General features: G+C 41.3%; 1 protein-coding gene across 10 annotated transcripts in view; it reads right to left on the reverse strand.

Annotated features, from left to right (window-relative positions):
* Positions 1–24,196, reverse strand: part of CELF2 (CUGBP Elav-like family member 2) — a 541,755-nt gene that overhangs the window by 236,640 nt on the left and 280,919 nt on the right. For 3 of the 10 annotated variants that reach the window (XM_088055368.1, XM_088055366.1, XM_088055367.1), the window contains exon 1: positions 17,729–17,867. The exons of 4 other annotated variants lie outside the window; for them this stretch is intronic. In XM_088055368.1, coding sequence (XP_087911494.1) covers positions 17,729–17,835 — 107 coding nt within the window. In that variant the 5' untranslated portion in view covers positions 17,836–17,867. Of the gene's footprint in view, positions 1–3,676; positions 3,924–17,728; positions 17,868–24,196 lie in introns of those variants that run through there. 3 more of the 10 variants (XM_088055371.1, XM_005526062.3, XM_088055370.1) reach the window with 1 other exon arrangement.

Consider the following 24,196-nt stretch of genomic DNA (forward strand, 5'->3'; position numbering starts at 1 on the left):
GAAGTATAATGTATTTTATTGGTATTATATCCACCTACCAAAAATTAAAGTAAAATTTGAGATTGTTTCAGTAGTTACAAACACTGATACTCATTCACATTAAAGACAATCCCAGGTACTGAAATGTGGAACATAGAATGGAAAAATCTTCTGTGGTATTGCAGAAATCAACATGGGGGGGGGTTACAACGATGAGTATTTAATCCTCAAAGCAACCACTTCACAATCATCCAGTTGGCATGTACATGTAAGCCAGTGAAATCAGCAAATTACATTGAACTCAGATTTTATAACCTCACTTAGTAACCATTAACCCTCTCCTACCCTGTCCACATACACACACACACATTTCATCTCTGTTTCACCTACATCTATCTATGCATTTTCCTCAGAACTGCCTCTTCCCCGCAGTGCACAACAGCAGTCAAACAATTCCTGATCCTTCCCAGAGCACTCACCAAAAGTAGGGCTCTTTGCAGGCATTTACCATAGTTAGAGAATCCAGCTTGCCATCTATCCTCAAGAACAGAAGTTCATGCATTTTTATGCTTCATATCCTAGAGTATCTATTTTCCAATGCCATGTCATTAACTAATTTTTACTAGTAAATTGCCATTCAGTCACTAACCAGGTACACTGATGCCATGCATACAGTTTAATTATACACAGTCATGCTCAGTGTATCTGATGTTCTATTTTATTTCTGTTTAGCTATGAAGTAACAGCAGTGAAATTTGAAAGCAACCAACATTTAAGAGCCATTAACATTCTCACAGAGGTAAAAGCATTTTAACTTTGCAATTATCAGGCTGGCAGTTAACTTTCACACTAAGTATGCACTGATAGTTATTCCCTGAAAAATCCTCTTTTTCTCTCTCCTTGAAATAATAGAGGATTCTGAAAATAAATCCCTTTACAAATAATTTTTAAATGTGCAAAGAAGAAGCGCAAGTGATATTGTATGCTAGCAATTTCCCAAAACATCCGATATGCCACCGGCATATTAAACAAAAAATAAAAATCTAGTTTTGCCAATTTTTGCTGTGAAAGAGAAGTGTCATACATATATTTTGCTAATTGCCTTGCTCTAAAATAGGAAATTTCTTTCTGCTAAAGTCTGAGCTGAGATACACGGAATGGCTGGAGCAGATGGCGAGGTTAAAAGTTTTGTGCAGCGTGGCAACTCGGAGCGTGCTCTCGGATGCTCCGCGCCACCCCGCTAGCGCTGCTGGCGGCTCGCCGCTCGCCTGGGGGGGCAGCTAAAGGGGAAGGTGCTCGTGTGCCCCTGACCCGTGATGCGTAATCAAACTGCATCCTCATCAGCACTGATTAGTCCAGAGAGTTGGGGACTTGCAAATAACTATATGTCACCACTTGGGTAAGAGGGACAAGATAAAGATGGTTTTAAACAGTGAATGACAGAGCATTAGAAAGGCAATGTAGCAAAGCTCTAACACACAGCATTTAGTTTCAAGACTGTTTTTGTTAGGAACAGAAGCTCTCTGAGTTCATGGCAATTTAGCCTCAATATTAATTTGCATGCATGACACATGATCCCTTGAAATCATACCATCCAAGGTTTGGTTAATACAAGGAAGCACATCACATCACGACCACTGATGATACAGGAGGTAGTTTTTTCCGTCAAGATATTACTTAGCCACCCCTCCCCCCAAAAAACTGCATGAGGAACCAGCACCAACCCTATAAGGATGTGAGCATTTAACAACTCCATTATTAAACTTCTGTATTTCAAGATCCACTTAGGAGATGACATTTCTCAAGACTAATTTTTGTATCTTTGGACACACATTAAGCTTTGCATCTAATGAACAATGACTGTGTTTCAAGCTGCGTTAAAATATATTATGGATGCTTCACAGAGAAAAGGAGTATGAAGAGAGCAATGCAGAAGAAAGAATTTGACATGGTACTCCCCCACCTCGAGGGGCAAACTGGAGATAAAGTTATATAAGCTTAAATGACAACAGGGCATCATCAGCCACAGTTAACTGTGCCTTTGAGCTTGGAGATGTTTGCTAGCAGGATCTTTTCTGACTGCTTGGAAGGACAGCAGGTAGTAAGTCTAATCAAAGCTGAGAATGAGATGATGAAAACAAGGGGAAGTTTGGCTGTGGCAGGTCCCTACAGAGGGCTGCAGAGCCAGAGATACCAGTGTTCAGCTGCTACTTTGTACCCTAATGGTAAAACCTCTGAGATTTTTCTGCAAAGCGGAAGAAATTGACAGCACTTTTACCAAAACTGACTAATGCAAATAAAACCCAGGATTTTACAATGGGAAGAGCAAAACACAGCACAGAACTCTTCAGAATTTAAGATCACAAATTTAAGACAAGAAGCAGGCAGCATTTACACACTCCACTGTCCTTCAAGGACTGTAAAAAAATAGTGTAAGTCATCTGCACCAAGCACCTTCCCCCCTGACTCTTGCCCCTCTCCCACACACTCACTAAACCTCAGCTGTCTGAACAACTGGCCACTACTGAATGTCTCCATGCAGAACACTGCTGGTGCAAAGGAAAGCATTCCACCTCAGAGAAAGTTTGGTTGCCAGTAAAAAAAGCACTAAAAGTCTGAATAGCTTTAGATGGGGGCACAGTTTGCAACCTGATTTGTGCAAATTGCAGGTGACACTCTCTGCTGCACGCACGGGTTTATTTACACTTGTAACTTCAGTGCTGCCTCAACCAGAACAGCTTCAGTGCAGAGTCAATGCCAAAGCCTCTCGCTTCATTCTAATGTAACTCAAACTACGTTTGTCATCCTGATGAAAGAAAAAAAAGCAACAAAATAAAAGATATTTTGAATGCTGTAAAATAATGCAGCACAATCCTCACACTTCATATCTTCCAGCAGATGTCTATTTCATCATTTCTAGCTTTTACTTTTTCGTACAAGGCTTAGATTACCTGAAAATACCTGTCAATTGGCAATGCCCAAGAGGATGATAATAGAAACTTTCAGACGGAGATTAACAGAGCAGAGCTGGGCTAGGGGAATACTTCTCCTTCTGAAATTCCAGCATTCAGCGCCCTCCAATACATCTCATCCCCACTCCAACCGCACGTTAAACAACCATTCTCACCCTAATTAACACTCGCCGTACCAGGTCGCTGTCGGGGACGGTATGGGAAAAAAACAAACAAACAGAAAAACCCGAAGCCACATCTTTGCGTTCTGCCTGGTACTCCCAGTGGATGCTTAGTATTTCATCTGAATTTGAAAACTGATGAAAATTTGCAGGGGCATTTTTATTCTTCCGGGAAGGGGTGAGAAGACACGGGTGGGTGCGGGCTGGGTGCAGGGGACAGGTGTCTGTGGAGGGCTTCGCTGGGCACGGAGGGGAGAGCGCTCAGCTACGCGACCGACGCGCGTTTCTCCACGTTGCATCATCATCGGCGGCAGCCGATAACCCCCCGCGCCCGCCGGCACCGACCTGCGGGACGCTGAACACCCCGGGAGGGGGCACGACACGGAGACCACCAAGTGACTTGGGAAGAGGGGGTGGCTGGGGGTACGAACCCCCCTTCCCCTCCCGCGGAAGGGCGGGCGGTGCGGGAGGCACCCGGCCGGAGCCCTGCCGCGGGGGCTCGGTGCCGGGCGGTACCCGGAGCCGGGGCGGGGGGGACCCGGCGGCAGCCCCGCCGCCACTTACATTCTGTCAGAGACCAGCAAGCGGCCGTCGACCATCATCTCCGGAAGGAAATCCAGCTTGAACGAAGAAGTCATGCTGGGCTCCGGGGGCGCCGCGGCGGTCGGCGGGAGGATGCGGCGGGGCGCGGCGGATCCCACAACTGCGCCGGGCGGCGGAGCGGCAGGCACAGGTGCGGAGGCCTCCCCGCGGCAGCCGCCAGCCCCGGCAGTTGTCACATTTCTCTCCCCCTCTCGGTTTTTTCCGCCAATCCCCTCCGAAATCGACTGCTGAGGCAACTGTCGGTGGAGCGCCAGGTGCTGAGCGGGGAGGCGGAGCCATCTCCCCGCTGCGGCTCCCCGTTAACCCCTGCGCCCCCGCCGCCCCGGGAGAGGCCTTTTGCCTCTGCCCGGCCCGGGGCTGCCCGCCCGGGGCTCCGCGGCTCCGCCCGGCTCGGCCCGGGGGCGGCGGCCCCCGCCCGGCGCCTCCGCAGCGCTGCCCGGCCCCGCGGCCGTGAGGGGCGAGCCGGGCCCCGCGCCCCTCACGGCCCTGGGCGGGCACTGCCCGCCGCACACCCGGGGCTCGCCGGGCACGGAGCTTCCCGGTGCGGCCGGAGCCAAACTGGGGGCACTGGAAAGGTTTGGTCAGGTTCTGGGTGCAGGCTCTCTCCACTCGAACTCCTGCCATTCAGACCTTGGCAGTCTTTTAAATGCTCAGAGTGATGTTACTGGCTGGCGAGAGACTGGTAGTAACTCTGTCCTCACTGATCAGAAAGAGGGATTTAAATAACTAATGACGGCAAATCCTTTCTCATGGCTGTAACCTCCAAAAAACCGCTCCCAACCTCGCTGCTCCCAGAGTTGGCCGCACATAGAAGTGTCACCACCAAGACGCGCACAAAATTCCACGCATACAAATAGCTGGAGGCCCCCCCCCATGCCACCGCCCCCTGAAAATCTGTATAAATTTTCCTTTCCATCTCCAAGACCTACTTGCTTCAATGCAAAGCCGCTCCAGGCAAAAGAATATTAACATATTTACGAAGATTACTAGGTGATCTGAGCAGTCTAGACAGACAGAACGTTCCTCTCCATTGTGTGTGCTTCTCCATCTGAATCTCTCTCTAGGTTTTATAATTTGATTTGTTATGGATAATCAACACTTGCAAAAAGTAACAAATGCAAATTAAAACCTACTATGCTTAAACTTTTCAAAGAGCATTCTAATACAAAAATTAAATTGACCCATAAAAAATGTGTTATCAGTCAGGCCAAGTTTTATTTAAATTTTGACCAACGTTGATTTTATAGGGAAAAACCCCATAGAACTGTCAAATCTGTAGAGTCCAGTTTATTGCACTAAGCGACTTTTCAATTTTAAACAGTTAAAAAGGAAGAAAAACCCCTCAGGCTGCTAAAATTTTTGCCTACTTTGCAAGTCTAAAGAAAGAAAAGGTTCACTTGGCCCTCAGCATAATCCCCGTAGGACAGCTGCAATCCTGAACAGATATCTATAGTGTTATTAATCTGCTCTGCTCTATATGTTCGCATACTGTCCTCATCACCATGGCACCTAAACTTCCACATAGAAAGGCACAAAAGCAAAGCTATGGCTCCTCTTTACTAAATTCATGGTGATTCCTTTACGCCACCCATCCATCACAACGTAGGACTGACTATACAGTGGATAAAAAAAAAATTAAGTGCAAAGTCCAAATGAAAAGAGAAACCAGCAAAACTTTCTCCAGCTGGATGCAGCCACCTGGTTTTTGATCTGAGGCCTCCATGGTGGTTAATCCGGCCCAGAGCAGAGTTGGATTAACTTTCAATTTCAAAATCTTGCCACTGCAGAAGGGACAGATTTTAGCTCAGAAAAAATAGAGGCTGCTCAATGAGGATGAAGATATTCTTTTAACTAAGAAGTCTCCACCCCCACTTCACCCTGTGTGTCTGGATCTGCACCTCTTCATCATGAGTTTTTTTGGTACATGCTAAATCTAAAGGACTTCAGTCTCACCAGCCTGTCACTTCTAAGGACCACAGTCCCACTGCTGCTGACTGAAAAGTAAATCCACGCTTCAAACAGGATGCAAAGAGGGGGGAAGAGAGGATCACAAATAATTTTGCTTAAAATCTGCATATGGAATAGAGAGATCCTTATAAATTTGCCCCATTATGCAAGGTGTAAGTGCTTAAAAATGCTTCATTAAAACGTATGTTCTTTTGAAATATTTATTTTCCTTTTAATTACATGTGAATTAGCTGGAAGAAGCTGTAGGGAAGCCCTCTTACTGACTTAAGCCTTCTCAGCAGTTTGTTAAATTCTAGCCTCAAATCCCTTGAGGGAATAGTGGATTCAAAGCAGCTTTTAATCATACTATAAGGAGGGTGAAGTAGTATGTAAGTAGGTCATAGAGAAAGCATTACAAGTGCATAGGTTATTGCTTTATTTAACAACTACAGTGTAACACACTTTTCAAAGCACATTTGCTTTTGCCATTTAAAAGTTAGAAGCAGGAACAGGGTCAAATGCAAAAAGAAACCCTTTCCATAAAAGATACTGAGATACGACTCAAGGAGAGCTTAGAGGGAAAAACTGCATTCGAATAATTTGGTTCTCAAACATAAATTATGTAGTGTCTATGTATGAATTAACTCTCTATAGCAGAGGGTAAGTGAAAAGTGAGGGTAAGAAACAAAAACCCCGAATGTTTCACACAATGTTACAGGCTCAGCTCTGTTATTTGCAACATCAATGCCAGAATCTTGACCAGCACAGGAGCGCAAAATAGCAACTTTTAATAAAATTAAGGGAAAAATGGAACTTCTGATGTGTTGCTACAGTACAGAGGGAAATGGGGAATGACAGTGGCAAGTGAAACTGCATTTATTTTCACAGCATAAATGAGACAATGGCTCTAAACACTGGTTTAGAGGAGCTGCATTATTGCTGCCCTCCAATCTTAAGCTTTTTCAACTGGTGGAGCATATGGCAGTTTTGAGGGAGGAACCTAGAATTTGGAATCACCGGTTCTTGAGCTTTAATCCTATTCCAGCTACAAATGCTGCCTCCTCTCCCTCCTCCCCTCAGTGTAGAGTCCCAGACCCTTTTTGGCTTGTTTACTCTTTGTCCCTCAGTTTCTCCATCTGAGTGGGGCAGATGAAGCAGTTCCACCTCACCTTTCCAGATTAGTCACCGTTCAAATGGTTTTTCAAACACAGAGCTACATACAGTTTCTCCAAACAACTCAGCCTTTGAAAATCACACACCTCGTCAGAGAAAAACAAAACAAACCAAAGTAAAAAACCCAAAAAAAGTTCAGCTGCAGAAGGCCATGACTGAGGAAGTGACTTGTCATGTGTATGAGTTCACTCTGACATCACTGTCTGTGGCTTCATTCAGTGAGTGACAAAGAGAGCAGACACCCCCTTCCCTTCCAGATCCCAGAGCCAAATCCAGTGTGGAGCTCACATCACATCCCCTCTCCAGACCCCCTCCTCACCCTATCCTTAATTGTCATTCTTCTAATCAACTTGCCCCCCTGTTTTGGGCCAAGGAAATGCTACTGTTGGAAGCGCTTCAAGGGAAAGTTTCTGAATTACTTCACTCTCTCCCAAGCCTGCAAGGCAGTATGAAGAGAGTTCAAATCCTCTGCCTTTATTCCCCCCTAAGCCAATGAACATGCTTGGGATTCAGCTTATCTCTGGCATCAAAGCAAGTTTCTAACAGAGGCAGCAGAAGCAGAGCTCAGCGATGGCGGTGTAAATTTGGAGCGGGCTCAAATGACTCCAGTGGACTCACTCAGGATCTTCCACTAATGCGAGGGGGAGCAGGAATCTGGTCCAGCTAGAGTTAGTGAATGCAAACGAGGTGGTTGCTATCTTTCACGAAAAAATAACCTTCCAGGCAAGCCATGAGCCCGGAAGCAGTGGTGTGACTAAGAGCAGGCAGTACAGCATTTGGTTTACAAACATTTTGGTTTGTGTAATGGGATGTGAGCCTACCTGCCTATAAGGCAGGGAGCCCATCAGCCTGACTCTTAGTAGCAGACTTCTGGAGGGGCAAGAAGGGGAGGGGGCATGAAGAAAAAGCAAAGCAAAGCACACAAGCACTTGGGCAGAACTACAGAATGGTGTAAAAATCATTAACAAGTAAAGCAGAAAGTAGTGCATTTCCTTGAATGGTAAAAAGTAATGGATGCAATTTTATGCCATTTTACCATTTGTGATTACCTGGAACAAAACTGTCTTTGTCAGTTATGTCTAATATTGGAAGAAAATTTTGAATTATGTAACCTTAACCTTTCAGTAGGGATTTTATATTTACAAAACCAAACACACAACAGTCTTCCATTCATTTTGAGAAAAAAAATAACTTGGATATAACTGAAATCCTTTTAAAAAGAAAATTAAAATACTAGTTAAGGCTGATCAATGAATTTTAAGCATTTAAAGTCGTGCTTATGAGGCTCCCTCCACTTCCGTAGGCTACTGTAGCTCATCAGTAATCTTCAGAAATAAACGTCATTTAAAATTAGCCTGTGAAAAGGTCCCTCAAATTAAACATTTCTAGAGCTTTCACTTGAAGCGCATTGATATTATGTAAACTTGGTTGCTATAGTAAAACTTCCCACTCACTATCTTTTTTTTTTCCCCTTCCTATTTTATACCAGTGATGAGGTGATTTCATCCCACTGTGGGTAAAGGGCCTTTGTTCCCTTTTGTGGGCAATAACTCAATCTTTCCGAAAACAATTAGGCAACATATCATGGCACAAGGCAGATGTTACATGGAATGCAGGCCTTTAATTCAGAGGAACAGCCTCCTTTGTGAACAGAATCAAATACGTGGGACAGCCAATCATCACCCTCAGGTCCAAACCTGCAAAGAGCTAGTGCTGAGCAGAAGCTGCCCAGTAACCTCTGCTCCAGCTGGGCTGTTCCTGAGCTCACCACTACATTTAGAGAAAACTGAAATAAAGCAGTAACAAGCAATTTCTGCAAGATGAAGTCTTACCGTCCTGTTATTTATTTGCAGTCCTGTTGAAGAGCATTACTATTGATCCACAGGTGTTACCTTTGTATTAGTGCCTTGTTCATATAGACACAAGACGAAGGCTTTTGTCAACCCAGTCTTATCTTGACTTGGCAACAGACATTGATGGATTTTTCATTTTTCTTTTTTTTCTTTTTTTTTTTTTTTTATGGACTACCTTATCTTCTCACCTGTTAACTATCAACAACCACTACCCAAAAAGGAGAGAAACTTGGGGTACTGCAAGCACTGGCAAGACCTCATTTCCTAGTAGAGAGCAGACATGTTTTTTATGGTAAAAAAAAGACACAAACAACCCTGGAAGATGGAACAGAATATTCTTGGATTTGGCTATTATATTATCTTCATGTGAAAACCTATGACTTAGTACAGGAGAAATCACACATCTGGTGTTCTTGTCTGTAATGCTCCATCCTCACAATATGCAAAAGCCCCACTATGCTTTCAAAGAGCAGAGGAAAAATTCCACTGTAACACAACAACCTTCCTCCCTGCCATCTACACCCACAGGAAGAACTACTGGAGACAGAAAAATCTCTCTCATTTTCTATAAATTTGAGTTTTCTGGAGATTTTTGCTCATCTGGAGAGGCTGGGAGAGAGGCAGGACAAGGGAGGTAGATGGTGAGGATGGCCTGGATCAGAAGGTGATACTGGAGGTCATTCTCCAACTCCAAAAGCCACAGGCAAAGGTAAGTGTGAAGTTCTAATGTGGCATCAGCAAAGAAAGAATGTGTGTAAGGGACATCAAAAGAGACAAGAAGCCAAAAGAAGACTTATTTTTAAAAACAAAATGGAAAGGCATCTGAGAAGTTTATTACAATATCTGCATTAACCCAATGCACTTCACTTCTAGCAGCAGGATCCTTATGAGCTTAACCTTCATCCTCTCTTCTCAATCACTTCTACCAGGTGTTTTTCTTTCTTTTGCACTGCAAATTGTTGGATTTCACCTTAAACTCAAATTGTGGCATCTTTAAGGTAGGAAATTTCACAGGTCTATTTTTTTCATTTGTTCATGAAGTGCCTAGCATACATGTCAATCCCCAAAAGCAACAATCACCCTGAAAATATGTAAAGTAGCTATCTTTGTTTCCCAGACAGAAACCATTAAATATCAGACATGAAGGACATAAAGAAAAGACTCCTACAGTAACTATAAGGCATTTGGATGTGCAGAAAAGTGTACCGTGTCTGTTTTTAGTGGTTTGGGGTTTTTCCCCCTTAAATGAACAGTGTAAGAATTGCCACATAAACCAGATCAAAAGGTCCACCTAGCTCATGACCCTGGCTCTGATAAGGGATGGAAAGAAAAAGAGCATGACCATGGCAAGTGATCCTTCACACCTCCCAGCAGCTGGTGGCTGAGGGATTTCCTAGAGCCAAGAATGGCATCTGAACCATAATGTTTAACAAGCTCAAGTCACTGATTCAGTTTTCCCACAAATTCTCTGTCTGAAAAGAACATTGATGAAGTCACATGTTTATTTTTCCCCAGAAATACCTGTTAGAGTTCCTGTTCTTAACAATTTCAGGGATTTGGGGCTCAGTACAACAAAGAGGAACATTGATTTTCTTTTCTGAACCAAAACATTTAGCCCAACTTAGTGTTTAACATACAGTATTTCACTTTGAAAGGTCATAATAATTCATCTGCCACTTTTAAAGAAAACCTCAACCCCCTGATACAAAAACTTTGGAAGGGACAGGTGCTGGAACCATGAGGTTCCCAGGGCAGGCGTCTAGTTAGGCATTGTTTTGTGAAAAAGGCTCTTTAGGAAAAAAATTTGGTCACTTTGGATTGCTTTATTCAGGGGTGGGGGTTAACTGAGTTTAATGTATGTTCATCAGCCGTGCACAGACAAATCTCCATATGATTCATTGGAGCAGCACTGCAGAACACCTGGTGTTGCCAATGCAGTTCTGTTAGTGTTTTGTTATTTTTAAAGGGGGTTATATAACTCTCTAATTAAAATTAAATGTGGGCTGAAATGATGCAGGCAAATTCTCAAGCTTCAGAGTGAGCTTCTTCCTCACAGTTTAGCAGAAGATAAACCTTTTTTAGGCAGAAGAGAAGGAAAATTAAACCAAGAAGTTGAACGTTGAATTTAGGGTCTCTAAAATTTTAAGTTTCCTGATAATTCTCTGTTTTTTTTCTAGAGGCCCTCAACTCTTCCAATGCTGACCTGCAGCTTCCAGGGAGTGCAGGTGCAGGGTTTGAATCTAAAATTCACTCTGTAGCACAGCCATCCTATCATCCACAGGTATCTGCACGTGCAAGGTTTAGTTTCCAGATTATCTGTGTTTCAATACAGTTACTTTTCACTCCTTTATTTGTAACTTCCCCTATCCTCTCTCTGATTTTCTAGAAATTTTTTTTCCCCCTTCCTCAAACTCTCTGCTTTCTCTTCCTCCTGGTGACAGACTGTTGTCTGGCATCCTCAAAGGCTGCTCTTGAGGATGACCTGCTGATTTGCTGCCATGGGAACCCCAGAGCAAGGACACCATTTACCCCTCACACACTGAAGGGCACAAGCAACAGTTCCCTGTGCTGCCCTTCTCGCTGGTTAAAGTTTGCCCTCCTCTGTTTCACAAGGGACATTGGAAAGCTGTGCCTTAAATACCAAGAGTGTTGCAGCCTCTGCAGTGTCCAGCATCAGCTGAATTATTTGGAGGAAGGTGGAAAAGTCTAATAGCCGATGTGGGCAGCAAAGTATGAGAGTTGAGAAAAACCCTCTCTCATGTAATGGCAAAAAGCATTATATTCATGTAAGTGCTGTATTTAAAACTTCCTGAGCAATTTTATTGGTAATCTTATTCCTTTGAATCAGAGAGAATTAACTTAAATTAGGTTGTTTTACCTGAATAAAGGATGTAAGGTAACACATCAGCACACTGAGTATGCTACATGAAGAGATAAGCAAGTAGTTCTCTCCATTCCCCCAGCCCCAAACACAATTTTGGCTGTTTTAATTGAAATAGAAGGATCATTTTTACTTGGCTGCATTTTACAGGGCAGCTTGTGATCCACGCTGTGTCAGCCTTGTCAGTCCACTGGCAGATTTACAGCCCCACGGTACTTTCCTGCAAGCACAGGCTCATAACAGCCTAATCCAGTAACGTGGGCTTCATGCACAATACAATTTCACAAACCACCTAGAAAGTGAGTGCAAATCTGGGAGTCGGTGCTTTCCAGAAAAGTCATTTTAGTCATTAGCTTAGAAATGCTGAAGATGGATCTGACTGATATTAGCCCACAGAATGATCACTGATCCTTACACTGTCAGAGAAAATAAAGTTGTGTGTGAGAACAGCTGAAATCCTTTTTACATCCCGCTTGAGCTGATTACTAGTTATGCTATCTCAGTCTCAAGACCGGAGTGAGAGATGAGAATATTAGATTCCAGATCAAGATTTACACAAAATTTCGGAGAATTCCTGCCCACTTCTATCCAATAAAGATAGTTAACCTTCAGTGCATCATTAACTTGCCGAGAACAGTACTAAAGCGACTTTAATTGACACATTTACTTCTGCTGCAGGGTGAAATAACACAGAAGCAAAACAAAACGTAAAAAAAGAAAAAAATTTAAAAAATAAAATAAAGCTTTTTGCCACAGCAAGAATGTTGGAGGGGAAAAAAAAATCCTTTTTTATTTCCTCTGTGAGGATGCCAGCAGTCTTGTTTCATAAACTCCAGTGATTCATCACCATCCCAGGCAGCCAATCATTCCGCAGGTCAAGTAGAAATGGGCTGTAGAGCCAGCAACTCCTGCTGCCCTGATAATGCATGTCATTCCAGGCATGGCGACATGCTTTCTCAACAACTGCCATTTTCAGTTACCTTTTCTATGGCTGACATACAAGTAAATGTGTTGGAAGCAGTAAAACAGTCATAGGAAAGCAGTTGCAAAGATAAATAGCACCTGCACGTGATAATCTCTAATGTCATTAGAAAGGAAAGAAGGATGTGTTTTGAAATAGAATTTTTCTCCTCTGAAAGCATCACTTGACTTGGGGGGGGTTATGTGTGTGTGACTGAGAGGGGGGTTTCTGTAGGTTTTTTTTTCTTGAATTAACATCCTGACATTCATCTTGGTTATAACCTTAAGAGATACAACTAGGGAAAAAAAAAAAACAAACCACAAAACCCAACAACAAAAAACAATGCAAAAACCAAACACCCAGCATTAAATATAAAATCTTCTTGCAAGTCACTTGTGAGAAAGATTTTGTACAGCTGGATTTTGTTTGAATTCAGTAATGCTCACTTTAAGAAACACAACTGCTCTAATTGAGGGAAAAAGATTTTCTTCAGTCATTTCTTTTCAGTCTTTATTCCTTATCATCTAACTTAAATTTCATTAACTACTTCTTCAATAACCGTCCTCTGAATCATATGTAGTTGAATACTGTTTTGCAGATGAAAACCAAGTGGGAGTTATAAGGGCACAGGATTATAGGAATACACACCCTCAATGAAAAATGTTTAAACTTAAGTTCACACATGTATGTGTGCAGACAGATATATATGTGTATTAGTAACAGAGCATGTGTAATTTATATACATGTACCATGTTAAGTCCCTGTGCCTGAACACAAATTTAGGTAAAAAAACAAACCCACAAAACTGTTCCAAATAACAGTGCTGGAACCATATTTCAAATGCATAAGATTATCCATATTAATTTATGGTAATCTACAAATGAATGCAGCAGAGACAGTACAGGTTATCCAAAATGGTACTTGCATTTATTGAGAGACGACCAGAAAATATCTTCATGACAGATTTAGTTGCATCTTCTAATACCCCCTGAATTAATATAATGCAAAATAGAAAGTACAAGATGTGTTTCCCCTTTGGAATGACTGGCTCTTGAAATGCCAAAAGAAAGCCAAGCATTTTTCTCTACACAAAGTCCTCTTAGACATCTTGCTTTCAGATTTCATCAACTTAGGTGTTTTCAGGGCTGTAAGCAGTGAACTTTCCATCAGCAGCATCTTCAGTTAATTAACCCTCCTGATTACAATAATTAGTATTGATTCACTCCTGAATGACTTCTTAAGTATTCAAGCACAATCTACACTTGCAGTAAAACTTCTAGATATGAATATTAATTGAACATTGGCTTTGTTTTTCAGCCCCAAAGGTATAGTTTGCAATCTTATATAGAATAGAATCATAGAATGGTTTGGGTTGAAAGGAACCTTTAAAGGTCATCTACTTCCAACTCTCATGCCATGAACAGGAACAGTTTCAAGTAGATCAGGTTGCTCAGAGCCGTGTCCAGCTTGACTGTGAATGTTTCCAGGGATGGGGCAGCCAACACCTCTCTGTGCAACCTGTTCCGGGGTTTCACCAGATTCACTGTGAAAAATTTCCTCATCTCTAGCCTGAATCAACATTGTTTTAGTTTAAAGCCACAATCCTATGACCCATTGCAACAGGCCCTGCTAAAAAAAATCTTACCTATAAGCCCCCTTTAGGTACTGAAAGGCTGCTCTAACATCTCCCTGGATCCTTCCCTTCTCCAGACTGGACAATCACTGGGCTTTCAGCCTGTCTCTTTGGAGGAGGCGATCCAGACTGACTGTTTTTGTGGCCCTCCTCTGGATCCAATCCAGCAGTTCCATGTTGAGGACTTGTTGAAGACTCCAGACTTGCAAGAGGTACTAACAGGTGGAATCTCATGAGGGTGTGGTAGAGGTAGGGAATCACCTCCCTCGACCTCCTGGCCACCCTTCTCCTGATGTAGCCCAGAATACTATTTCCTTCCTGGGCTGTGAGTTAACACTGCCAGCTTGCATCTAGCTTTTCACCCCCAAGTGTTTATCTGCAGGGTGGGTCTCAATCCCTTCATACTTAAATTTGGTAACAGAAACACGTCAGTGTCATCCTCTCTTAACAAAGAAAACATTAGCATGTTGATGATTGTGGTTCATGAATGTGAAAGTAAATAAATAAATAAATACATGCAAATACTCCAGGCTAATAAATGAGCATAATTCAAGTCCATGTCCCTATGGAAGCATGGAAAGCCAAATCCCAAGCTAAGACCTATCTTGTTCTTTTTCTAACAGGTAGGACAGAGCGTGTTCATTTTGAAGTCACACCTGGCCATTGCAAGAACAAATAACAACTCATGTAGAGTCTGAATTGCCTCTCTTAGCTCTGTTGTGGAAACAGATGTTGCCAAGTATGACAACTGCAAGGCACCACATTGCTTTGTGAATGGATATTCAAAACAGGCAGCACTGAGGACACCTCCCATGTTCAGGCATAAGATCTCTAAACCTATGCAGCCTTTCAAAAGTCATTACTTTCATTAAACATGCTAAGAAATTACTCATGTTACAGCTTTGCTTCACCTTCTTTGATGTTAATAATAATTGTTATGGCTCAGAAAGCAATATTTCAGTAAATATGCATAGAAAGATTATTTTTTTTTTTAAGTAGGATTCACACAAACCAATTCAAAAATCAGTCTTTGATGTGAATGCAATGTGAGAAAATACCCTTGGAAAAAAACAAAGTAATTTTCAATCCAAGACAAAAAAAAAATAAAAAATCACTGTATATGTATTTTATGCAACATTTTATCTGAAAACATAGAAACTAGAGTAAGTTTGGTAGGAACTCACCTGTGAGCAGAGCGCTTAGGGAACAGTAATAGTATTGAATAGTCCTTAAAAGTGGTGGTTGGTTTTGCTGCCCAGGTGTCTGTTGGTGGCTGCTACAGAAGTGCATTCACGCTGCTCTGGGCTATCCCTAAAGGGGCATTTCCACGTAACTGAGAGCGAGGGACTCACTTTATTGCCACTCACAAAGGGCAGTAGCTGCTAGAGTGCTCAGGCTGATGCAACATGACACGATAAAAAAATAACTTTATAAAAACATGCCACTGTTTCCCCCCTCCAGCTCAGGCAGAGCAGAGCAGTTGTGAATGAGTTAATGTTTGTCTTGAAAGAAGTTCTCCCAAGGAAGTGAATTATGTCATGGTCCCATAATATTAAACACCATCCTTGTTTTCTTCATGTTTATGCACAACAGATGGGATGCAAGTACTACCTGATAATCCATAACCTCTTGGCTTCTCAAGTATTTTATGTGATATTACCTTTTTGTTCACATAAACTCTTTGCTATTGATTTACACCATCTCAAGACTCAAGGGAAGAAGATACAATGACAAAAAAAAATGCAAAACAGCATAGCAAGTATTCAGTCTCCCCACCAAACATTTTTGTGTTGAAATATATGCTTTAGAGGGCTCTGACTGCTACCGATAAATCTACCGATAAATCCTTAATGTCTTTTTGTTTTAATTAAGGGGTCCAAGAGACCCCTCAACCTATATAAATCATGCACTAGAGTCCAGTTTTTAAAAAAGGCACAAAATCTCTATTATTAATTGATGAAAGCAAACACCAGAAGCCACTGATAAATAAATCTTTTCTCTCACAAAATCATTAAACTTATTGCTAAAAGCAATACATTTACTTAACATGTAAAGTATTTAAAGACTTTAAACAGTTTAAGAAACTCCACGGAGTAATGACAATTCATTTTATTTAAGACATAAGCTGCTGTCCAAGTAGTAACTCAAAATTTTTCTAAAGCTTTGTAACAATTTCTTCTCACAATGCATTAGGTTCATTTTGACAAATTCAAACCCGAAATTTTTTACTGTTTTAATGCTAAACTATGGTTCTCTAAACAGAAAGATAATTTAAGAAATGTCATATAAATAATTTGTTTGATTTGGGGATAGGAATCATTCAGGTAAATTATTCTGTCTGACCTTTAAAATTCTAACGTATAAAACATTATAGAAATGGAAAGTCGCATGGGCTTCCGCTTTGAGATCTGATTTATCATTTTTATTGCATTTTCATTATCTAAAAAAAATTAGAAACAGTATCTTCAAAACAGCAGTTAAAGTTGATACGATCGGGCATAAAATCAAGCAAGTGCACATTTGGCAAATATGTGTTTGCCAGATTGACAGTAGTATTGTAAGCTTTCAGAATCAATAAGTTTTCTCACCACACTTAAAGGAGAGGTTAGCAATAAATCTGCAACTTAATGCAATAGCCATAATTGTACGATACAAACCTCCCCCTCCTTGCACTATTAGCAGCAGATATCAACAGAAACAACCACCACAAAACAGGCAACACAGTTTATATTCTACTGTATACACAAAAAGATTAAGGGAAATGAAAAATGGGCTGAGAAAAGGAAAGGAAAAACCCCCCAGAACAACCCAAACCACCCCATCGCCAGACATACATTAAGCTAGTTTGACAACACCATTGTTCAGCTGTCCCATTGTCAGACCAAAAGATGTATTCAATGCTACAATGTCTGCTAGCAAATAAACAAAAGACTACATTTTTCAAAGCGGGATGCCAATTCCAGCATAATTCTGTGTGTGAGCGTGCGTGTGTGCGTGTCTGCGTGTTGTGTGTCTCTGAAAAGAGTAGTCGATGCTGGCCTCCCGCTAAACCTGGGAGCATTATTAGAGAATAGATGTGTAATCCCACAATATAGGAGTATTTAGATATTTTTAAAACATCTTCGAGTCGTAGAGACTGGGTGAAGCATTAGTAACTATTTACATAGGCTAAGTGAAAATTAAAGTGGTATTTAGGGCACTAGCTCTAATATGGAGTCTCCCTGAGCTTTTTCCATGCTTATTCCATGCCCAGTGCATAATAATGAAGCAGGCAGAAATATTACAAAGGAGGTGATAAAAGAAATACCAGCTCTCTTTTAGAAAGAAAAAAAAAAATAAAAAAAGAAAATGTAAATATATTTATTTTTCTCCCCTCCTTGCCCTCTCCGTACATTTGTCGTTATACATGAAATGTGCGACCCGAACTAGTGGAAAATGCTACTTGCACCCAGCAATGCCTGTCTTTTCCTTTAAATAGGGAAACTACTTAATACACAGCACGGTTATAGTTGCAGCGGGCCCAGGCAACTCGAAAGCACGCGTTAAAACAAAGGAGACAACATACCTTAAAAGCAGCTCCTCATTTCTCATAGTAACAGCGGATTTGGGACAGCGCATGCTTTCTGCACCGATATTCTCAACAAAAGCCAGTTCAGAAGTGCGCTCAAACATCAATGCCACAGTAGCTACTCACTAATGGCTACTCTTTCTCTCTTTCTCTCTCTAGCCAGACGCTGAGTGGTGGAGCAAAGGGGCCCCTGCAGATTCACTAAGCAGAAATAATCCTCTCTGACAAGTTATGTTGTCTGGGCATATTTTACATTAATGCACTGTGCTGCCTATAGGGGTCTTGTTTGCGTTCACTCCAGCCTAGCTGGTGTTAGCTCTCTTAATTACCAGCCAAAAAAAAAATTAGCAACATCCCCCCCCCCCCGCCGTTAAAACTAAAATAATAATGTATATATATATATATATATGTACATATAACATATCTCTGTGTATAAAACTGAAAGAAAAGGGGGGGGATCTATGGGCAAATGAGGAAAAGCTTTCCCCCTCTGGAAGGAAGCATGTTTGGTATGGATCTTTTGTTTGCCCTGCGAACTCAGTGAATACGGTGGCAAAGAGATGCTGTGGCTTGTGAGGCTTGTGCATTTTAAGGGAATTGGGTTAGAGGCTCTTTCTGGGGCTCTGGAATCGCAGCTGGAGCTTTTGCTCTCTCCCTCCTTCCCTTCCCTGTTCAAGGCTGAGTGGCTTTATGGGACCTGCCAGCTCACATCAGAGGGACTAGGGAGTATTAATGCAGGCACCTGGGGATCTTCCTCAAGTTTTCAGTTTTTCTTGGCAATTTTAACTCCTGAAAAGCACAAATCCAAAATCCCTCCAATTTTAACCCCTCCAAAACACAACTCGGTTACCAAGTAACTGAGTTTGCTTTAACCCAGACCTTTATGCTTGGCTTTGGCACAGTTCTCACAGATGGGGAAGGATGTTGCACTATTCAATGAGTTACTCACTTCCTATGTATGAAAGGAACTATAGTGTGACACAGATTTCAGGGAAACAACCTCTTTGGCCCTATTTGGGAGATCTGCCATGTGATTTGTAGGAGCAGGTTGTGGTTTTCCCAGTTGCCAAGGTAGTCAAAGAGAGGTTTATTTTCATGTCTTGGTTTCAGCTTCTGCTGGGTAAATCTTTAAACTGTGCAGTTACTTTTGAGTCAGGAGGATGGTCGACTTTTTTTTTTTTTTTTTTGGTATTATTTTAAATTTTTAAAATGTACATCAGGTACTTGAGCAGGTGCTTATTTAGTATACTGAAAAAGTCAACAAGTCCTTGATGCTCTTTTCAGTCAAAAGCTTTTCTGCACCACTGTGGCAGTAAAATGTATCTTAAAAATGACTGTGATTTCCTCTCAGGTCATGTTAACTTAAGGAGGTACAAAACTCAATAAACACGAATTGTCTAAAATTGACAACTTGTCAAAAAGTCCAATCAGGCTAAAAATTGATCTACACTTCAAGATTTGAATTCAACTTTCGTGGACTTTTTCCTATGTGGCTGGTCCAAAGTTCTTTTTCTACATTATACACTACCCCTTAAAATATATTGCTACGATATCCTGATGCAGTGCTACTGCTGCTAATTCCTTAACAGAAGTTGGCATTTAGGGGCTTGATCTTTAAACTTGAGTCTGGGAATGAAGGCAGAGAGAGAGCAATCACCAGAATAAATATACTGGTAGCAAGATCTTGCCTTTCTGATGGCAGCTGTAAACTTCTATTAAGGTCATAAATTGTTTGCAACAGAAACAATCCTTTTCTTCTACACTTCTCATTGAGCACTGTGAAACCTTGGGATTAGTTTCAGTAACTCTGATATAATATTTGTCAAATGACTAAAAGACAAATTAAAAAACAAACCTAGACATAATCTACTTTTAATGGCGTACAGAGAAAGACAGCAGCTTAGGAAACATGGGTATCATGAAGGACTTCAAGTTAAGGGAAGACAGGTTTCAATTTGCTTCCCTTTTCATCTGCAAAACATGACTGGGATTCTAGTTGCTCATGCAATAAAAAATAATAAATCATTTTAATGATTAGCAAGTCAAACCAATTCCGTGTTAAAATGTCATGCTCCAAGGTCAACTGAGACAACATAGCTTGTACTTCATGCTAAAAATATCTGAACAGTCATGGAAGGCGGCCAGGAAAATACTCAACCAACATGACAAATCCCATACCTCCTGCCCCAAATACTAAATCCATTACTACCATTTCAGGCATGGCCACCAGCACTCCAGATTTCAGCTCCTTTACTGTTCACCTCCCAATGCCTTGTGCCCAGCACAGCTCACCGTGGTGCCCGGGCTGCTCCAGAGCAGTCTCGGGCTGGTGAGGCTGATGTACGAGCAGCAGCAAATACCAGGGTATGCTACAGAGCACACAGCTGAACGGGAAGTGTCAAACAGTCTGATGAACTGCTACAGTTTTCAAAAAATATGGCAAGGATCAGCATCTTAAGACACTACCAGCTGAGGGAACAAAGCTTTCTTTTCAGGCTAGAGCAGAATGGCTCACACAGAGCCCTTTGGTGGGGAATCAATGGGCTTCTGTTGGGCGGCTCCATGCAGTTGCAAAGTTCTTGATCATTTCTGCACTTAGAAAGAAGGAGAAGCAGCAGCAACAGGAGACAAAGTGAAGTATTATGGAAGGACTCATCTACAGCCGAAGGAATAAATAAAAAAATAAAAAAAAATAGAAAATCTACAAAGCAGTAACACAGACAGACAAAAAGAACCTACGCTGTCTATCACATGTAATGAAACGTCTCACAGAACAACATCTGCAGAGGGATCACAGCTGCTGAGGATGAGAGGGAATATGAGTATTATTTTTCAATTGTAAGATGTACTAAGCAGGAGTGCCTTTAAAATAATATGGCTGAAGGGAAGATTAAACCAGATGCACAGGGCTATCTGGCTTCTTTCAGGATGAAAGTCCAGCTGTGGGTTTAAATTCAACTTTAATATGAGAAATGGTTGTAGATTCATAACTGATATGCATATATTGCAGAATGCTCTGCACAAATTACATACAATGGAAATTTAATAATTTCATTGCCCTATATTTAATGGAAACTCAAGCCTTCCACGTATGGCCTATGAGTTTGCTAAGCTAATTATGTGATACTGCAAATCCTTGAAAAGCAACTGGAATAGCAATCATTTACACAGGCAAAATGATCAAAACTTCAGAGGCAAACCAGTAACAACTAATTTATACCAATTAAAAGTATTTCTTCTGCTCTCTACTTCTATTTCAAGTTATTTATTGAACATTTTGTTTGTTTACAGTATTTTAAAAGTATTCAGAAGTCCAAAATATAGTGGCTTTTTGCTACAATAAGAAAGTGTTTCTACCAGCCAAGAGATAGACTAGATTTCATGACAAAGAAATGGTGGACAAATGTCCAGGACAATGGACCAAAAATCATGAGTGCAATCATCAGAGGAATAGAAAGCCTTGATTCATGGCCCCATTTTACCAAGTGTTCCCGTGTCAGATCTCATGCAAACCAATTAACCTCTTGCTCACATCTTCATCTTTAAAATGAAAAAATCCAATAAACTCCAGAGCAGTGCGACCATGATACAGAACACTGCAAGACGTATAAATCAGTGCATTATTGTGGCTTGCACAAACACTTTAAATATGTCTTCTCCTCACAAGAGGCACTTGCAGTCTAAGTCAGTTATCTGCTGTTCTGTGCAGTTATTTAGGCTCAAATCACATTTGTTTTGTACAGGTGTGAAAAGCTACACTTTAATCTGATAGCATTTTACTGTTTTAGGTGCTTAAATCCCACCTTTGAAGCTGAGCAATTAGTCTAAGCTAGTCATCTAGGGTTTCTCTATTGTCACTGAGGGGAGATTAGTTATACGAAAGAGCATTACCACATCTCTCCATTGACTACAAAGGGATTAGATCCCTAAACTTTAAATGCATATATTAGGCAAGACGAATCCCACCTAAGTGCCTAAAGCAAAGGTGAGTATTCCCATGTTCCTGTTTCAGCATCACCAGCGGGTGTCTGGCCCTGTGCTCCACAGCAGTGCCATGGCCCTGGGCACCCTGTGGCTGCTGTGCAAGGGCAGCTCAGACCTCCTGAGCCAGCCTGGCACTTCCATGTAGCTGCAACCTGCCTGCAGGATGTCTGCAGCAATCAAGTTGCACCTGGTAAGACTGCCAGGTCTGAGACAGATTGGTCCAGCGAGGGGAATGAAGGTGCGCAGAGGGCTGGAGCACCTCTCCTATGAAGACAAGCTGAGAGATCTGGAGTTATTTCCTCATGGAGAAGAGAAGATCTGACATCACCTTCCAGTGCCTGAGGGAGCCCACAAGAAATCTGGAGAGGGACTTTGAGCAAGGGCATTTTGGGATGAGACAAGAGGGAATGGCTTTACACCGAGAGAGGGCAGGGTTAGAATAGCTATTAGGATGACATTTTTTACTGTGAGGGTGGTGAGGCACTGGAACAGGTTCCCCAGAAAAGTTGTGGCTTCCCCATCCCTTGAATTGTTCAAGGCCAGGTTGGATGTGGCTCTGAAGAACCTGGTCTAGTGGAAGGCGTCCTTGTACATCGCAGAGTAGTGGAACACGATGATCTTTAAGGTCCTTTCCAACCCAAACCATTCTGTGATTCTATGACCTATATGATGTTACACCTATGCAAAGTATGAAGTGGAAAGGAAATTGGCCTCAGCTTCAGAAGTAGAGTCTTTCCAGCATGCTTTCAGAAAGTAGACAGTTCATTTATGTATCTTCTCCTAAAATCTAGAATAATGAGTAACTCATTGCCTGAAGCTTTTGTGTTATTGGAAATAGTGGAACACAAGCCCAGGTATTATTGTTAGAATCATTTTACTCTGGATAACTTAATTGGTGAATGTGAATAGCAAAGAATTGGCTGTAACTCAAAAGGCTGTGTCTCATCACGCTTCACCTCTGCTCTAATTGAAATTTTTGTTCGTTTTATCTAGAACAAATCATCACACTTTTGTCTCTGCTTCCTCTGTTGATTTTGGTTTTCGATTATACAACCTTTAACATAGTTGCAGATGGGATATCACTTGTTGTCTGCAGCTCCAGTGATCAGATATCTGGGCTACTATTTTTATAAGGAGAGCAGAAACACTGACATTTGCTCTTTGTATTATGCACATACATACAGGTGGAGACATTTCTTTGTTGTTCCAGGCTATGAAAACACAAGTCACAGAGATCCTCACCTCCAAGTATCTAAATACAATTTCATGGTGAAACCATACTGATCATCTTTAGAGTCACTCATGCAGATGTGGACAAATCTTCAGGAAAGGTACTACCTCTGTATAGCTTGTGTGTTTGAAACATAAGCTATCTTTGTGCTCAGGAAAAGGAAGATAAGTTTCAAGCTCTTGCAGTAGAGATACAACAAATCACTTTTTTTGACAGCAAAACCAGTCTAAAATTTTCCCAATCTCCTATTGTCTGTTTTGGTAGATATTTTAGATTATATGCGTAGATTTTCTGTCTGAGTCATAAGGGTGGCAATTAATGTTGATCTGCATGATGCAAAAAGTCTTTTCTAACGTTTTTCACTTGGGAGTATCCAAAGAACATCATGAAAATTAAATAACACAGACAGAAAACACAGGAGTGTAAAATGTTGCAGAAATGCTTGGACAGCAGGGGAATAAAAAGTTTTGCATTTAAAGCATATAGCAGGACTAGTACCACTGTTTGCAATAGAAAATGCATCTCAGCATCTGAGAGACAGAAAGAACAAACCTTTCGTATTTACCTAAAAGATGTGTTCCATTGCTTTCCCCACCCTTGACAGGGAAGGGGGCAATACTCACAGTTTGTGCAGTTCACCTACTCTGACAGAGAAATGCACTTCAGTGTGTTTTTTAAAGAAAATACATCACTCAAAACAATTAACAACTGGCCAGGCTGTGGTTGCAGACGTGGCTACTCTACAAAGGAAACAAATTATTTGGAAAGATCTACATGTTGTAAGAACATCTGGCCTGCAACTAAAGGGAAGGAGGAAAAAGCTGATCAAAAGAGTGAAGAGTAACAGAAGAGGCAACAGAGCACCAGATCTGAGAGAAAGAGAGAGAAAAGGCAGAGAGAGAACAAACGCAGCTGGTTACAGAACCATTTATTTTCTGCTTTAATTTGAAATCTATTTAAAGCATAAGCAGAACCTTCTCTGTCTAAACAGGAATATCTTTATTTTGCACTTACAGTAATGCCAAGATCATGACTTTAATGATGTGGGGTATCAAGGACCTTGAATTCTTTGGAGAACAATCTAAAGAAAGTGAACTTGCACAATATATACAAATGTATGAGCTGTTTGTATTAACACATATCAATGAACATGAAAAATGATAATAATTACAGATGAAAATTTAATGGCTACTCATCCTCTTAAGCTAAAATTAGAACTAGAACCACATTTAACATTTCTATTGAACCTA

Source organism: Pseudopodoces humilis, chromosome 5 (assembly GCF_049639895.1).
Source record: "Pseudopodoces humilis isolate 2021_Gansu_Grassland_sample_001 chromosome 5, ASM4963989v1, whole genome shotgun sequence".
NCBI classification, from domain to species: domain Eukaryota; kingdom Metazoa; phylum Chordata; class Aves; order Passeriformes; family Paridae; genus Pseudopodoces; species Pseudopodoces humilis.